This window comes from Chionomys nivalis, chromosome 23 (assembly GCF_950005125.1).
Source record: "Chionomys nivalis chromosome 23, mChiNiv1.1, whole genome shotgun sequence".
Lineage (NCBI taxonomy): Eukaryota > Metazoa > Chordata > Mammalia > Rodentia > Cricetidae > Chionomys > Chionomys nivalis.
Window position 1 is genome coordinate 12,023,785 of NC_080108.1, and position 16,196 is coordinate 12,039,980.

Consider the following 16,196-nt stretch of genomic DNA (forward strand, 5'->3'; position numbering starts at 1 on the left):
AGACAATCAGATCGTGAGGGTTCTGATCTGTTTGACTCCTGGGAAGAATTCTGGAATGGGGGGAGGGTGGCTGGAGATGGGCCACTAGGGTAGTGCCCGCCAGTGGAGTTACATCTCATCCTTCCTATGGTGGCTTCACTTTCCTCTTCCCACCCAGGCACTCTGCTCTGCTTCCTAGTTACCATGACGTCACACCACATGCTCCTGCCACATGCCCTGCCTCACCAAAGGACCAAGTCAGACAGCAAGGACTACGGACTGAGCGAGATTTACGCAGCTAAATAAGGTCCTAAGGCAAACAGGAAAGACACCTGGCTTTTCCCACTCAATCTACTTCACTTCAAAGTTATGTGTCCCTTTGGCATATCCTTAAATATGTAAATGACAGTGTTGAGTCACTTTTACCCATCTCCTACCACCACTACCCAATCTTTGGAAAATAAGAGGGATATATGTATATGTACATGTATGTATATATTCTACAAGAAGAAATGAACAGTTTAGCCTACCATAGGTCTCCCTACATCAGAGGGCAGAACCATGGCTGCCTTGAAAGATGGATGAGAAAGCAATGATTTCAGTCCTTCTACTAACACTGAACCACACTGTGGACAGCACCTAGAACCCAGAGGAAGCTAGACTCCACTGCCTGCCATGCCTAACACTAACCACACTGTGGACAGCACCTAGAACCCAGAGGAAGCTAGACTCCACTGCCTGCCAAGCCTAACACTAACCACACTGTGGACAGCACCTAGAACCCAGAGGAAGCTAGACTCCACTGCCTGCCATGCCCTATCACTTCCACTGGAGAAGAAACACCGGGCCAGAGGCAGAGGCGCCATCATGAAGGCCCTCGTGCTGTCCATACCACTGAGCATCTTCCTTTCCACAGACACCAGGCTGAGTTCTAGGTTATGTGGCCATTTAAGAAATAAGGGGGGGGGGGGGGATCTAAGCCACAGTAATCCCAAAGAGGGCTTAGGACCAGAGGTGGGGTGTTCCCCTTCTCCCAAAGTTCTGATGAAGTTGGCTATGGTCCCTTACAGAGCTAGATCAATCATCAGCTACATCAGGACGTCACTGGCATTTTCCAAAGTAGAAACAAAAGAGGGACTAGGGAGAAGCCAGGAATTCTACTAATTCCATGTCAAAAAAAAAAAAAAAAAAGAATAAATTTTTTTAAAAAAAATACATCTCAGCAGGAGCATGACAACATATTTTGGCAAATTTCTTAGATGAAAGCCCACAAAATCCAGACAAACCAGTAGCTGCTCTAGATAGATCCTTAACTTCACAATTCTAGATTTCACAAGAACTTCCCATTTCACAGTCATTGGACAACAGTGGCCCTGCGGCTGGCAAGGCCCACGTGTTTCAGGGCCCAAGTGTTTCAGAACCCACGTGCACAACAGAACACAGCACTCCATGTCCCGGGTCTGACAAAGAACTCGCCTCAGTGGATTCTGCAGGAAGGGCAGGAATTAAGCAAGAGACAGAAACAATATTTACAGGAAAGTTAATACCAACCAGTTACTTTCAGAGGCATCTCACTGGTAAGAAGCATTGGGGGGGGGGAGGGTAAGGAAGAAAGAAATGAGTTTAAACAGACCATGATAAGAAAAACGGCTTCCAAAGATTTAGATTCAAACCTGCAGACCCAGAAATGTTTGGTCATCTATACTGACTTCATATGAGTAACAATTCTGTTTTAAGCTTCCAAACAAAAGGCACCCACTTTAGATAGAGCGTCACCATTTACTTAAGCAGCACATATGTCTGAACTAGACATCCAAATTCCTGACTCATAGGCTGGGGACTCAATTATACTAAGTTAAAGACTCCAGAAAAAGTGATGAACTATGGAAAAAGACAGGCTATTCTCTTTGGAAATGTCACTGAACGCCTCGTGACGTGTTGGACAGCCTTCAAGGCTGGAGGGACAGGGGAGCCAGCAGCACCCTACCTAGCACGTTTCCTGGGGGCACTTCCTCCAGATCTTCCAGCTCTCTTCCCATCAGAAGATACAGGCTCTCCAGCGTGCAGCATGCCATGTGGGGGACAGGAGGCAGGTCCTCCAGCGGAGCCGAGAAGCCTAGTGGGACCTGTCAGAGAAAACGATGAAATCCAAGTGAGGAGAGGAGTAGGCTATCACGGGGCCCTCACAGTTTTAGTCAGTCACCTTTGTCTACCCAAAACACACAAAGCTGAAATTTTTTTTTTATGTTTTCTGTGGGCTATGATAGAAAACAAGTCATATTTGATGAGTAAATCCTGAAAGACTTAAACCTCTCATATATTTAAAATGTGCCTAAGTTCCCAACTTTAAGTTCCGAGGTTAAAATTTCTCTGTGGCCTGGCAGCTGGCTGGCCCAGAGCCCCTGTCACTATGTATGAGTGTTATACCATGTAATAGTTTTCAGGACTATGCCGTGTCACTATGTATGAGCGTTATGCCATGCAACAGTTCTCCTGATTATACCATGCTTGTTTCAATATCAATATTACCATTATTCTTTAAAGTTGTTGGGATCTTCATCAGATCCCCACGTTGTGAAAAGCACTCAACAAGAACTCTGCTAGTGTCCTGAGACGCCAGCACGAAAACAGCTGATAAAAACGTCATGAAAAGCCAAGCGCCTGTTAGGTACGTATGCCATGGGCTTAATCTGAAAGGGAGTATATGTTGAAATACTAGAACAATGAAGGAAAGACAAAACACACATGCATAAGAACACACACAAGAATAGTGGGTTTATGGGCCGGGCGATGGTGTCACACGCCTTTAATCCCAGCACTCGGGAGGCAGAGGCAGGCGGATCTCTGTGAGTTCGAGACCAGCCTGGTCTACAAGAGCTAGTTCCAAGACAGGCTCCAAAGCCACAGAGAAACCCTGTCTCGAAAAACCAAAAAAAAAAAAAAAAAAAAAAACCAAAAACAAAACAAAAAAAAAAAACAAGAATAGTGGGTTTATGAGCCCCCTACTTCTTGTCATGATTCAAGGTGTGAGTTTCATATATGTTCAGAAATACATCCACTATATCGAAGGACCCCGGAAGTATATCAATCAACAAATGCATGTTTGGTGTCCACAGGCCCAGAGCTAGCACTAAGATGGAATAAAATGTCTTATTAGATCCTACATATGATGTTAAGACAACTGATATTACAAACAGAGGCACTGATGGAAAAGGAGCAAAGCAACACAACTCATGGAGGCGCAGAAGAAAGGAAGACTCACGACCTTCAGCAAAGAGATGTCTTTTTTACATGATACATCTCAGTGCCCATGTATGACTGCAACTCTCAAGAGCAGCTCTAAAGGCAACACAGCAGCAAATCTAAAATGTAAGGAACACCCCAAGCCTGATGGCCTAGAGTCCAGGGACTTGGGGAGGCTGAGGCAGAAGGATCATAGCTCAAGGCCTGCGTAGGCTACAGAATGAGCTCAGGCTTTCCTAGGTAACTCAGTGAGACCCTGCCTCAAAACCAAAGTAAAACAGCCTATGGCTGTAGCTCAGTGCCTCCCATGCACAAGGCCATGGTTCAATCTCTAGGAGCACGTGCACACACAGCACATGCGCACATACTGTATATGTGTGCTCACTCTCCCCCCGCCCCCCGACATCCTACCCTAGTTGATCCTGCAAAGGAGACCAGCCCAGCAACACCCTGATGACAGCAGTGTAAAATCCCCACGACACCCGGCTAAGTGAGAGCGAGCCCCTAAGTCTTAGGAAGTAGGAGCTGATAAGCTGCAGGATATGTTATAACCTGTAACACCCCGCAAGAGAAAAATAACAGGGGCTAACTTCACAGCGGGTCTGAGATATTTCACATATCCTTAGGAGTCCCATGGCACTGACTCCATGGAGTCAACTGTCTTTGTGTTGCTGAGCTGTAGACACATAAGAACCAGTCCCAACCTACAGTCTCAGCGACAGATGACACACAGGTGGTCAACAGACATGCTCACGGGGTTTGTAACAGCCAGTAAGTCAGTGCTTCACAGAACGATCCAGTCCACTGGGGCAGTTCAGAGTGCGTGATTCTCAGCGACAAGCTAAGATCTACTAAGCTCGCTGCAGATGTTCAGTTTCTTCACACACCAAGTACTGTGCTCGGTCCACAGCCCAGCAAGGCCTGCCTGCCCATCATGTAGCACTGGAGAATAAGCTGCTAACAGTAGAGACTGGGGGCCAAACTCTTACGGTGTTGGCTCAGGCATCTGTCCATGCTGTCTGTCTGTCTGCTCTCAGATAGGCCTGAACAGACTTTGGGCTATGCGGGAGGCACCTCCCACCTGCTTGCTTCCTATATCTTCTGCCAGAGGCACTAAGACTTTGGCTCTGCAAACTTCTTGAAGACTGACCACTGTTATTTTGGCTCCAAATTAACATCGACTTCTTCTCTCCATCCCAAAGTGACTCTTACCTTGCTTGATAAGCAAAGAAGGCCCGAAAAGCTGTTCACTGGCTCATATGGTTCCCAAATGCTACTATGGGAGCCATTTACACAAAATGTTACCAAGGCAACACAATAGATAACATAGGAATTGGAGTGCCTTTTTCCTATTCGCCCATTCTCCACCACACCCAGCCAGTCTGGAAGTTACCAGACCCCTGAAATAACAAGGCTTACCCGCTGTAAAAACTCAGCAGGGCTGTACTTGGGTCCCAGGACAAAAATTTTCTGTCCTCTTCGAGCTATGCCACTGAACACACGAGCAAACGCAATGAAGGCCTCTTGGCTGCTTTCCTCGTGGGGCACAGGTTGAGGGCTAACACTCGCCACATCTGGCTCGTCACCTGCCAGGCACAAAAAGATATTCAGTGCCATGAGTGCTCACTTCAACCCAGGAACCGTTTGCACATACAGAAGACATGGTGAATACGAGTATTTGGTTCAAGGATAGAAACAATATTAATAAAAACTAAGATGAAGGTCAAAAGATAAAGGACAATGTACCAAGTTAAGCGAATATTTTACATCCAAGCCCGTTTAGTAATGCTGTACCTCTTGGCTCATCTCCCTGGGGACTTGCTAGAAGGGCACCGCCATCCTTGGTGGAACCCTGTGGTGCCTGTCCCTGTGCTCCTGCCAGCTTCTCCGCATGTCTCTGCCGTGCACGTTCACGTCTCTGGGCCATTTCTTCTTGAGTGAGAGGCCTACAGGATGTCACAAATAGGTTATGATCTGGCGGCACCAAGTACCTCTCAGCTTGTCAAGCAGCAACAAGTACTCATGTGGCCACAGAGGTGACGATCAGTCCCACGTCCCCCAAGCAGAGGCTTCCCAAGTTCCCTCCCGCAAAAGCAGTAAGGAGAGCAGGCTCTCTGGCCTGCTACATCCCGGCAGCTCTGAGCTTATGAACGGGTGCATGAGTGCCCAATGCCCCAAGCAGTACCAAGTGCAGTCACACAAAACCTTCCAGAGACCCTCAATCGTTCTGCTGGTAGCAGCCAACCAGGAGAAAGAAAAGAACGGCTAACGGGCAGTGACACTTGGAAGCATGCAAAAGGTCACTATAAGGAATGGGGCTTTCTTTTGAAGTTCCAAAGTGTGTCTTCAGGGAGAACAACCGACTGCTCACGAGGAAGGCTGCGATGTCAGGCTGGAAACTCACGATTCGGCGACACTAAAAGGTCAACCTAAAGCTCTGAGTCACTATCAGACACAGGAGATGCTCAGAGAGAAAAGGCAGTGTGTGAGAGGGATGGCTGTTCGCCAGGGTCAGGCTGAGTAGAGCCATTAGCAATAACGGAATAATGGAAATTCTTCATGAAAAGTGACTCTCGTTTCTATCAGGATAGAGAAGGTACTGGGAGCTTTTTTTTTTATTAATTTTTTTTATTTATTTTATATATCAACCACAGTTTTCTCTCCCCCTTCTTTTGTCATTCTCTCCCCCACCCACTCCTACTTGGAGTTTTAATACTACAAAAAGCCTTATAAAAGGTAAGGTGGAGGCTGGGGATTTAGTTTAGGAATTTGGGTTTGGAAGGGAGAAACCAGGCAAGTGAAGGGTCCCCGGGACTGGCTCCCTTTCAAGCATGCATTCTCAAGACCACCCCTGCATGTCCAATCCCCACACAGAGCAGGACACTCCTGGCCTTGAGCTGTTAGAATCTGGCGTATTTACCAAGTACTGGAGCTGGGCATCCAGACTGACGGAACAACCCTTGAACATCGGCTTAAAGAACTGCAGCAGCTGGGCTACTCTGCCTCCCTCCCAAGCTGCCCCTCGCCTCTGCCATCACCATTTCTCTTTCACTGTAATGGACACCGTGAAACCAGCCTCAGTCTCTTCTTCCACCCTGCCTTGTCTCTTTCCTTTCCTTTCTCTTTCAGCACCAGAGGCTGTACAGATAGGCACTGTGCACACAGACAGGTTCTGTGCACATGACAGGCACAGGGCACACAGATAAGCACTGTGCACACAGTGGGCACAGGGCACACAGATAGGAACTGTGCACACGATAGGCACAGGGCACACAGATAGGCAGTGTGCACACGATAGATAGGCACAGGGCACACAGATAGGCATTGTGTACACAGATAAGCACTGTGCACACAGATAGGCACAGAGCACAGGCAGTTGCTCCTTACCTTCTAAGGAGACACATGGCTAGCTACTAAAAGAAGAGGCATCTGTCTGATGGAGTGGCTAGCTATTAAAAGCTGCTTCTCAAGGAAGAAGCAGAGCCACAGAAAACCAGGGACAATAGGGCAGGTCTGCCCGGAAAACTCCAGTTTCTTACGAACCACAGAACAGCAAAGGCACAGAGTGTACTAAGGGCCAGAAGGCTGGCTGCCTGCTTATAGTCAGGGTGGGTACTAAGTGCTGACACGCCATGGGACGCTGGGCTGCAGGTTCTACAGAGTGCTGTGGAAGACACAGGCTGCATTCAAACTCTTCTGCAATTCCTCTGTGTGACCTGGAACACATTATACTTTTTTTCCTACGGCTCTTTAATTTCTTCACAAGTCAAACTGAAACAAGAGCTGTTGTGAGACCCAAGTGGCACAGTCAGTGGTGTTGCAGGCATACCATAACAGCTTAATGAACTGAAACCAAGTGCTGGTTCCACAACTGCGGAGTTAAAGCTTGACCTGCGACGTGGCTACCATACTTGGACCTCAGAGACAAACAGACCAGAAGAACAGAAGAGAAAGCCCGGCACAATCCCATACACAGAGAGAGTGCAGAAACTTCAAGAACAACTGAGCTGGGGTAGCTGAGAATGGGGGCAAAGCCTGGTTGTATTCTGCAGGTAACCAGTGATCTTTTTCTGTCTCCTCCCCATTATATAGCATTACTTAGTGTACTCCAGTTCACACTACAGGGAAAAGAATACTCTGCCCTGGCTTAGCACATCGACCAGAGCAGAGGCGAGAATGAGAGCAGGTCGCCCCCAGTGGCCGATGTCCTTAACTCAAAGGAGTATAACTTATATGAAAAACATCAACCAGAAGACAGAAAGGATCAAGGTGGGGATGATGACTGTACTCAGCTATATCTGGAAACAATGTATGGTATAAAGTAAGTGTTAAAACAAAACAGGTAAAACAATCTTATGGAATACAATTGATTGCTCCACCAAAACACACTAAGATATGAAAGACTATTAAAGACAAAGACTCACAGGAGACATAACAAAGTAGTAAAGGAAGAGCTACCCTTGCGTATGTTCTAGGAAAAGACAAAGGATGCATCACAGAGGAATTGTACGTGGTAAAAACATGCACTGGAAGCCTCAGGAGTACGTTCTTCTGTTCTTCAGTATTCTCTCGTGTCTGAGACATTCTTAGCGCCACACATATAATCTCCAGGATATTTGAACACTGCGCTATATGGAACATTGACTGCTTATGTGGGGCAGTGAAAATACCCAGCTACACACTCATCTTCAACTCTTCGCTTACTGGGCTACCAACTCCTTCCTTGCCCACTCTCTGGCTCACACACTTCCTCCTCAGGCAGTACCCTTCATCCACACATGCATTCACTCATCGATTCTTTCATTTCTCTTCAGAATTAAAATTCTAGAAGAGTCTTAAGCTCAAACCACTATTTTAAAAAAAGCTAACAAACAAACAAACAACAAAAACCTCTCTTACACAACCTTTCTCTTAAAGAATAAGCAGACTTGGATTTGAAGAGAAGAGACTCCCTAGGATGAGGTGCAGCAGGAAGGAGGACAGTACCTTATTGACAAGGCAACACAAGTACCAGAGAAGGAGAGAAAGATCTACCAAAACACACTGCTGGGGTCGGGGATGACAGGACAGACTCATTCAATAGATTCCCCCAAATCCAGACACTTTATGATCTCCACTCTATCTCTATATTATTTATGGAATACTTATCTAAATGGAAAAATATTTTTCTTCAGACTTAAAATCTCATTGTATAAAAAGGAAAGCTCTGCCACGACATAAAAAGCAATAAGCATAAATACACATTGAAATAAGTATGCTGATGACAGGGGCCACTGCCCTCCAACAGCGCACTTTGTATTTTAGAAAAAACTAGGCGTTAAGACTCAGTGACGGTTTTTAAGCAGGAGACCTAATCTTCAGGGGGAAGTCTTTGCAAAGATTATTCTGAAGGGGAGGGAGCGAGATGGTTCAGAGGGTAAGGGTGCTTGCCACCAAGCCTGAAGACCTGAGTTCGATCACCAGGACTCCCATTGTGTAGGAAAGAACTGACAACTGACTCCCATACACTGTCCTGATCTCCACAAAATAAGTAAACAAGCAAGTAAATAAACGTAAGATCTAAAAAAAAAACCCAAAAAAACAAACAAAACAAAAATAAACCAAAAAAAACCCCCCAAAACAAAAACACGTTTAAAAAAGGGTTTGAGAAAGATCACTGTGGAGCAGGGTGAGAAATACACTGGAGAGTCTCAGACAGGGGAACCAGCTTAGAAGTTGCTTCGATTATTTCCAGAGATGACCAGGATCTCTAAGAAGGTATGCTGGGATCCAGGCTCTGCCTCTGCCAAGCCTCTTCTAGAACTGGACTGAGATATCTGAGCCCAAGCCAGCATCCTTGCTGATGCTAACACATCTCATCTGGAAAGTGAATTTATACCAAGGAATGCTACCTCCTCCTCTTCTCCTTCTCCTGCCTGGCCTTGAGCTCTGGCAGTGAACTGCCTGCTCCTCAGACGGTGTAAGAAGAGCACCCACCATGCCATACTTTCTGTCCCTGGTCCTAGGGCCTGAACACTCCTCAGCTCAGATCCCTGCCATGGAATTAGAACTCTTCTTTTTTTTTTTTTTTTTTTGGTTTTTCGAGACAGGGTTTCTCTAGCTTTGGAGCCTGTCCTGGAACTCCCTTTGTAGCCCAAGCTGGCCTCGAACTCCCAGAGATCCGCCTGCCTCTGCCTCCCGAGTGCTGGGATTAAAGGCGTGCGCCACCACCGCCCGGCGAATTAGAACTCTTCTAATAAAAACTCCTCATTCCCCAGTATCCTCCTTAGTGTGCTCTTGAACCACCAACCCCATCCAAAACCTAACAGGATCTACCGAGTTGCGGGGGCAAGAGCTATGGAGAGAACACGTGGGGAGCAGACAATGGAGATGGATGGGTTCCCCAAGACTCTGAACTTAACAATCCTCTCCAGAACCTGCCACCCCTGCAGACACGATCTATAGAGAACTGCTGATCTGACATCCAGTCTGCACTGACGGAGACATACCTAGAGACAGGGCAGGCCAACTGCATCGTACCCGACATGTTCAATGAAAGGCTGACTGTTGTTAATACAGCTATTACTAGCCTTTAATTTATATCAGTTCAAGTCAATGCTCCAAAGTTAATTTCAACAGCTTTCTCCTACAGATGTGACAAAAGGACAGATGAGCAACAGATTCTAAGTGACTCCAGGCAGGGGTGATGAAGAGTGGCAGCATCTGTGTCCTCCACCCGCACCCCAGCTACATGCCTACCAGTCAATCACAGGCCTTTGCCCTAGTCCAGCCCCACGGCCCCTTTTGCTTACCTTGGCTTGTTCTGAGGCAAGGCTTTCGCATCAACTGCAAACATTTTGGAAACAAAGATGATAACTGGAGCAGTGTCTTCACTTCCACATTTCATAAAAGCTAAATAAACAGGGAGCAAAATGTCACTGCTTTCCCCAAGATTAAAAACTTAACAGTTGTGTGGACAGCAATTCATTTAGAATGCAGCATCGTCTACACACATTAGCTCTTTACAGCTGTGATAAAGCAAGAGTTGGAAGAAGCAGAAGAAGAAGCAAAGCTGAAGGGAGGAGCTGGCAGGCTCTTCCCAGAGGCACTGCTGAAGACGGGGCTTGGCCACCTTCAGCAAACTCTAATCAAGGTTCCTCCGCATCCAAGGGAGAAGGTACAGAACAGAGTCCTGCTACCAGGATCAAAAGCCAACAACGGAGTTCCTTAAATGTTTTTCTAATCCCTTATAAAGGCAAGTTAAAGTAAGAAATAGACAAAAGTGATGTGTCATCAGGGCTGGAGAGATGGCTCATCAGTTAAAGAGCTGGCTGCTCTTCTAGGGGACCCAGGTTCGGTTCCTAGCACCCACATGGCAGTTCACAACCGTCTGTAACTCCAGCTCCCACTTCCGGCTTCCGTGGGCATTAAGCAAGCATGTGGTACACAGGCATGCACACAGACAAAACGCTTGTATGCAAATAATGATAATATTACTAAAGCTTAAAATTAGTTATCAGGATGGTAACATAGTAACAAAACTCAGAAACATAGATTCAGTGCCATAAGAAGTCAGCTCTAAGCATCTAACATTTAACACAATTCCATGTCAGAACCTCTGAGTTTTTCCAGAACCTAAACACAGGCATAAAACCACTGATTATCAGCTTTTAGAAAACTCATTACCTCTTATGAAAATAATAAAACATTACAAAAAGAATACAAACAATAAAAAAGTTTTTAATTTTTTTTTTACAAAGAATAAAACATTAAAAAAAAAAATCAAACAAACCAAGTGGTATGCCTTTAATCACAGCAGTAGGGAGGCAGAGGCAGAGAGATCTCTGTGAGCTCAAGGCTAGCCTGATCCAGAGTGAGTTCCGGGAAAGCTAGGAAACCCTGTCTCAAAAAACAAAGATAAATAAATAGATAAATAGACAGACAGAAGAAAATAATAAAATATAACAAGAAAACCACAGGAAGCAAGGGTGAACAGTTTTGAGCATGTTAATAGCATCAGTCGAACTGCAGCTAGAGAACACGCAATTGAGCTGCTTGGCCCAGAGAAGCAGGTGGAAATGTTGGGCGGCAGCTGGACTCTGGATATACTTTAAATGAAGAATCCCTAGTTCCAATAGAGTGGGTCCAGTGTGAGGTCAGTGTAAGAACCACAGAGGACTCCAGGGCCTTTAGACTCAGCAGATGAAAGGTTGGGTGCAGCTCTAATTGCAGCAGGAATACCTGGAAGAAGCAGGTTTGGGAGACTGGGGTATGTCAAGTCTGCAATGCTTCTGAAGCAGAGCAGAAGGAAGGCGGGGCTGGAGGTGGGGGTGACAAGCTATGCAAGGCTGCTGCGTCTGGAGTCCACAGAGCTCCTGTGCATGCACACAGACGGGGAAACTCTGAGTACATAGCTGTCACAGACAGTCGGAAGGAAAGGTGAGCTCACCAAGACTGCAGATACAATGAGGTGTAAGGAAGGGATGCTGTGTGTGACATCCAAAGGGAAAATGCTGGCGACCAAGCAACATAGGAAGCAGCAGAGTGTGGAAGTCGGAAGGCCAGGTTCAGAGGAGGAAGCAGCAGTCAACTATGTGAAATGCCAGCGACAGATGAGGCAGATGAGGACAGGAAACTGGTCTGAGTAACCAAGAGAGTCAACAGTGGGCCCAACTACAGCAGCTTGTGGACTGGGGCTGCAGGGGTTACAAATTTCAGGATGAGAAGAACTGGAGAGAATGAACACAGAGGAGTTCCAGGGTGCCCAGAGCCTGGAATGCTGGTGGCCCTCATGAGGAGTGTGGACCAGGAACCACTCCTTCAGTCCCTAAGAAGCAGTCACAGCAGTGACTTCGTAGCTCAGGGAACGCACGCTGGGCTGTTTAGGAAGAGGAGCAAAGTGGGAGCAGCAATGAGATCAGAACAGCAAGCAGGAAGGAGGCTGGGTCACGGCTACTACCCAGAGGGCTTAGCAATATGCTACAGTAAAAGGAAAGCTTTGGAGAGGAGACACGGTCAGTTTTAGCAGTGGTTATTAGTGGGGGTGATGTGTGACAAACTGGCCTTCCTGTAAACTAACATGCAGCCTGGACTGTGGGCAGTCAACAGTGTAGTACACCTCAATGTGCTCATCGTTCCTCACCTGCTTTCAGGGCTTGGGTTTCCAGTGGAAGAGACTCAAATGTCTGTGATCCTGTGCACAGCAGTTTTTCCACACGCTCCGATGTCATGTCAAGAGGACTGGGCAGTTTCTGACACACCATAGCTGAGGCCTGTCGTCAAGGATTCTACACTTTCAGAGTGATAGGCACGTTTATACAGAGATGCCCGGGCAGCAAGGAACATTGCTTTCTGACCCTGCTCTCAAAACCTGGACCTGCTTCCAGGATGGCCACTGACTCTAAATATATACTTCATGAGTCTTGTGAAAAGTTTTATTTTATCATATCAGCTATTTTATTGTTATTGCATTTTTTAGAGGACATATATTGTTTTAAGAAGAATACTTTTTAAAATTAATATTAACTCATGTTATGTTAATTTTTCTAGTATTTCATATTGGTTCAAGACAGAACAAGAAGTAAACAGAAAAGACTAACATTGGATTAGAATGGGTTATTTCTAGAGGGTTATCTGATTGGCAATGAAAAACTGTTTTTATCTTATTTTATAAAATCTATCTCGTTCCAAACCACTAAAATAAAGGATACCGAGAACAGCGTGGGATATAGGGAGCCACTGGCTACAAATGGCATTGATCTGGACTTTAGGGTCTGAATGGCGTGCCTCCCGGGCTCCAATTCTTAATCCTAAAGACGTCACAATTTTATCAATTTTTTCTTTGTCCCTATGGGAAAGATGAGAGAGAGAAGACATAAACAGATATGAATGCGTAGCAAGGAAAATTAGCTTAATTTTGACACCCTTTATTTTTTGTATGTTACTTTTTCAGAGGTGGCTAAAAATAAGTAAAGGGGCCCTGACAAGCAGGCAACTGCCCAAGCTCTAGGCTATCACTTTCAGACTCCTTAGAGCCGTGCACAGAGAGAGCACTGCTGTACGATTTACTGAAACAAGCGATGCCTACTGGCGCGGCTTTACCAACAAACGCTAGCATTCTGATTCTGTACATGGGGTGATAAGTTTATATGAAGCCAGCTTTCTTTTGCACTTGTCCCAGGTTCTTCCCTAGTACCCAATCTTAACTCTCCCATCACAATTACCGTTTAAACTGTGCTTACATAAAGCAAGGCCCAGCTCTTCTTTTCGGCCTCTGCTCTCAACAGCCTAGCAAGTGGCAACACACAGCTGCTCTAGTCCTTCGTCTCCCTTACTTGAGCTATACTCCTCCAATTGTTTCCAAGCCCTATAACTAACTCAGCCGTGAAGCTCTGTTCACTGTCCCAGTCAAGCTCAGCTGTCTAAGAGCAAATGACCCCGCCCAAAAAGAAACAATTTTACAAGAGCCTTACTTTTTCAAGACCGCATCATACAAACTCCAAATATTTTCCAGGATCAACTGTACAAATAAAGGCTTCTTTCCTTTAGCCTGCACAGAAGAACATGTCAGCTTCAGTGCCTGAACATTGACACAGCCGCGTTCTCACCCCAGCGCTGTTGTATTTATGCTAGAGGACTTACTCAATGGTAAAGACAAAAGTCACGCTCTACACAGCTAATAACTCATTACCAGTAAGCCACCAATTCTCTTCCTCTAGGAACCAGAGGGGTGCTGAAATAATGTGAGCATCTGGGGGACATACCTCAGCAGCTGCCCCACAACTACCATCGAAAAAGCCCACAGCCAAGCTTCGAGCTGACTTCACTCAGAGCATGGGGCTCTCTTCACAGGCTTCCATTTCCTACGCTTAGGTTTCTTACGTTCTTAAACATGGGAAACCGTTCATAAGAACAGGACATTCCTTTCATTGCAGACTTTATTTTTTATTCATGGATATAGACACATACAGTATTTAAAACTGGAACTCCACAGAAATAGTGCTTGAGCACAAGACTTGTGCACCTTTTCCACTTCTGTGTCACATGAAGTCCTCTGTGAACTCCTCTGCACAAGCTAAGGCCGAGATGCTTCTATAAAGCTGTGCAAGTTTTCTACAGCCAACAATCTAAGCAACACAGACTACACTACCTGATCAACTTTCATAATCTTCTTAGCCTTCATGTTTATATAATAATCTCCCCACAGGGTCTTCAAAAGAACTTCCTTCTTGATGCCAATTTTTTGACTATAGATTCTGGCGAAGTGCTCAATTCTGAAAGAGAACCAACAGTGCATGTTATAGCAATAACAATGAATATAGCTAACAATTCACTCTTTCTTTGCCATATACTATTCAAAATACTTTGTACGTACTACTAACCCTAATATTTTCAACTGTCCTACAAAGTTTGCTCATTTTCTAGAAAGGGATAATGATACAAAGATATTCCATAGGTAGTGAGATTGGGGTTCAAACACAAGCAGGATGACATTGAGGTCAGTGTCACTGTCCAACATTCCACACACTGGCACAAATCAGAATGTAGACTGCAGCTCCCATGTGAAATTTGACAAAAAGTAAGGAGGCCAAGGAAGCAAAGGTGCCAGCCACCAACCATAACTCTACTAATTACAGAAATTATGTTTGGTCTCCACTGCCATAAGCACTGTTATTCACAAGGGAAATGAATCTAGAGCCCCAATCTGCCAAAACTGGAGAGGTAGCATCCTGGAGTAATGAGTGACAAATGCACATTTACTCAATTCTCATCAACCCCCACAGAGAAACCAGTTAGCACCAGTTTCCACCCACTAGAGAGGAGTCAACCAGCTGGGAGGTAAAGGGCTGATTAAGGGCTCAGGAAATAGTGCGCATTATCAAAAGCTTGTCTAGAGTTCTCAAAGTCCTAGCATCTTAGAAGATGCAGCTCAGGAACAAGATGAAAAGGCCTCTACACAGCTCTTCAATACGACGTCCAGAGCTACAACTGCAATGATCAGAAAGGTAAATGATCCTTGGTTGAAGGTGATATGGTCATCCATATGGAAAAAGAACCAACAGAACTGTTGGTGGAGCTACTAACCAACTAAATCAAGATTACAACAAAGCTAGCATAAATAGTCAGGGCTTCCCTACAAGCCAGCAGGCTCAGCAAAGAAGAGAGGCAGCGAAATAAGTCTATAATCTTACTCCACATCCTGCCATCAGGAAAATGTATACTGCTATGTGTGTATCAGCGTGGCCCGATTCCCGAACAGCGACACCATGAAAGGCTAACACGGGTGTAGAACAACAGTACTCCACTATTACTGGTAGGAATGTAATAGTACCGTCTCTTGGGAAGACAGTATGGTGGCTTCTTAGATGGCTAAACATGCTAACTTGGGATGTAGCAGTCGTATTTAAGTATTCACATAAACTGAAAACATATGGATGTTTATAGCAGTTCAGTTCACAATATCCAAAATTTGAAGCAAGCAAGCAAGCAAGCAAGCAAGCAAGCAAGCAAGCAAGCAAGCAAAGTGTCCTTTAAACAAGTCAACAGACAAACTGTGGTACAACCAGGGACGTTGACTCAGCACTAAGCAAACACATGGAGGCATCCTAAGTGTTCACTGCTGAATGAATGAGGCCAATGAGCAAAATCCACAGCCGACTTGACTATGCAGCATTTTAGGAAAGTCTCAACTATGTGAGAGTTAAAACACCAGGGGTTGCCACTGGTTACAGGGAGGTAGGAATGGATAGACAGAGCTACAATGTAAACTTCATTGTTTTTATTGTTTTATATTTTTCTTCACTCCCCTCCCTTTCTCTCTCCTCCCCTTCAGCCCTCTCCCATGATCCCCACACTCCCAATTTACTCAGGAGATTTTGTCTTTTTCTATTTACCATGTAGATTAGATCCATGTATATCCATCTCTCTTAGGATCCTCATTGTTTTCTAGGTTCTCTGGGATTGTGATTTTTTAGGCTGGTTTTTCTTTGCTTTAT

The 16,196-nt window shown here is 45.4% G+C and overlaps 1 protein-coding gene across 2 annotated transcripts in view; it reads right to left on the bottom strand.

Moving 5' to 3' along the window:
• The window catches only part of Efl1 (elongation factor like GTPase 1), a 93,229-nt gene that overhangs the window by 58,065 nt on the left and 18,968 nt on the right, over nt 1-16,196 (bottom strand). For both annotated transcript variants that reach the window (XM_057756561.1, XM_057756562.1), the window contains 8 exons: nt 14,351-14,474; nt 13,674-13,750; nt 12,912-13,048; nt 12,344-12,466; nt 10,014-10,113; nt 5,017-5,168; nt 4,642-4,808; nt 1,967-2,105 (listed from right to left, as the gene is read on the bottom strand). In XM_057756561.1, the coding sequence (XP_057612544.1) occupies nt 1,967-2,105; nt 4,642-4,808; nt 5,017-5,168; nt 10,014-10,113; nt 12,344-12,466; nt 12,912-13,048; nt 13,674-13,750; nt 14,351-14,474 (1,019 nt within the window). The remainder of the gene's footprint in view (nt 1-1,966; nt 2,106-4,641; nt 4,809-5,016; nt 5,169-10,013; nt 10,114-12,343; nt 12,467-12,911; nt 13,049-13,673; nt 13,751-14,350; nt 14,475-16,196) is intronic.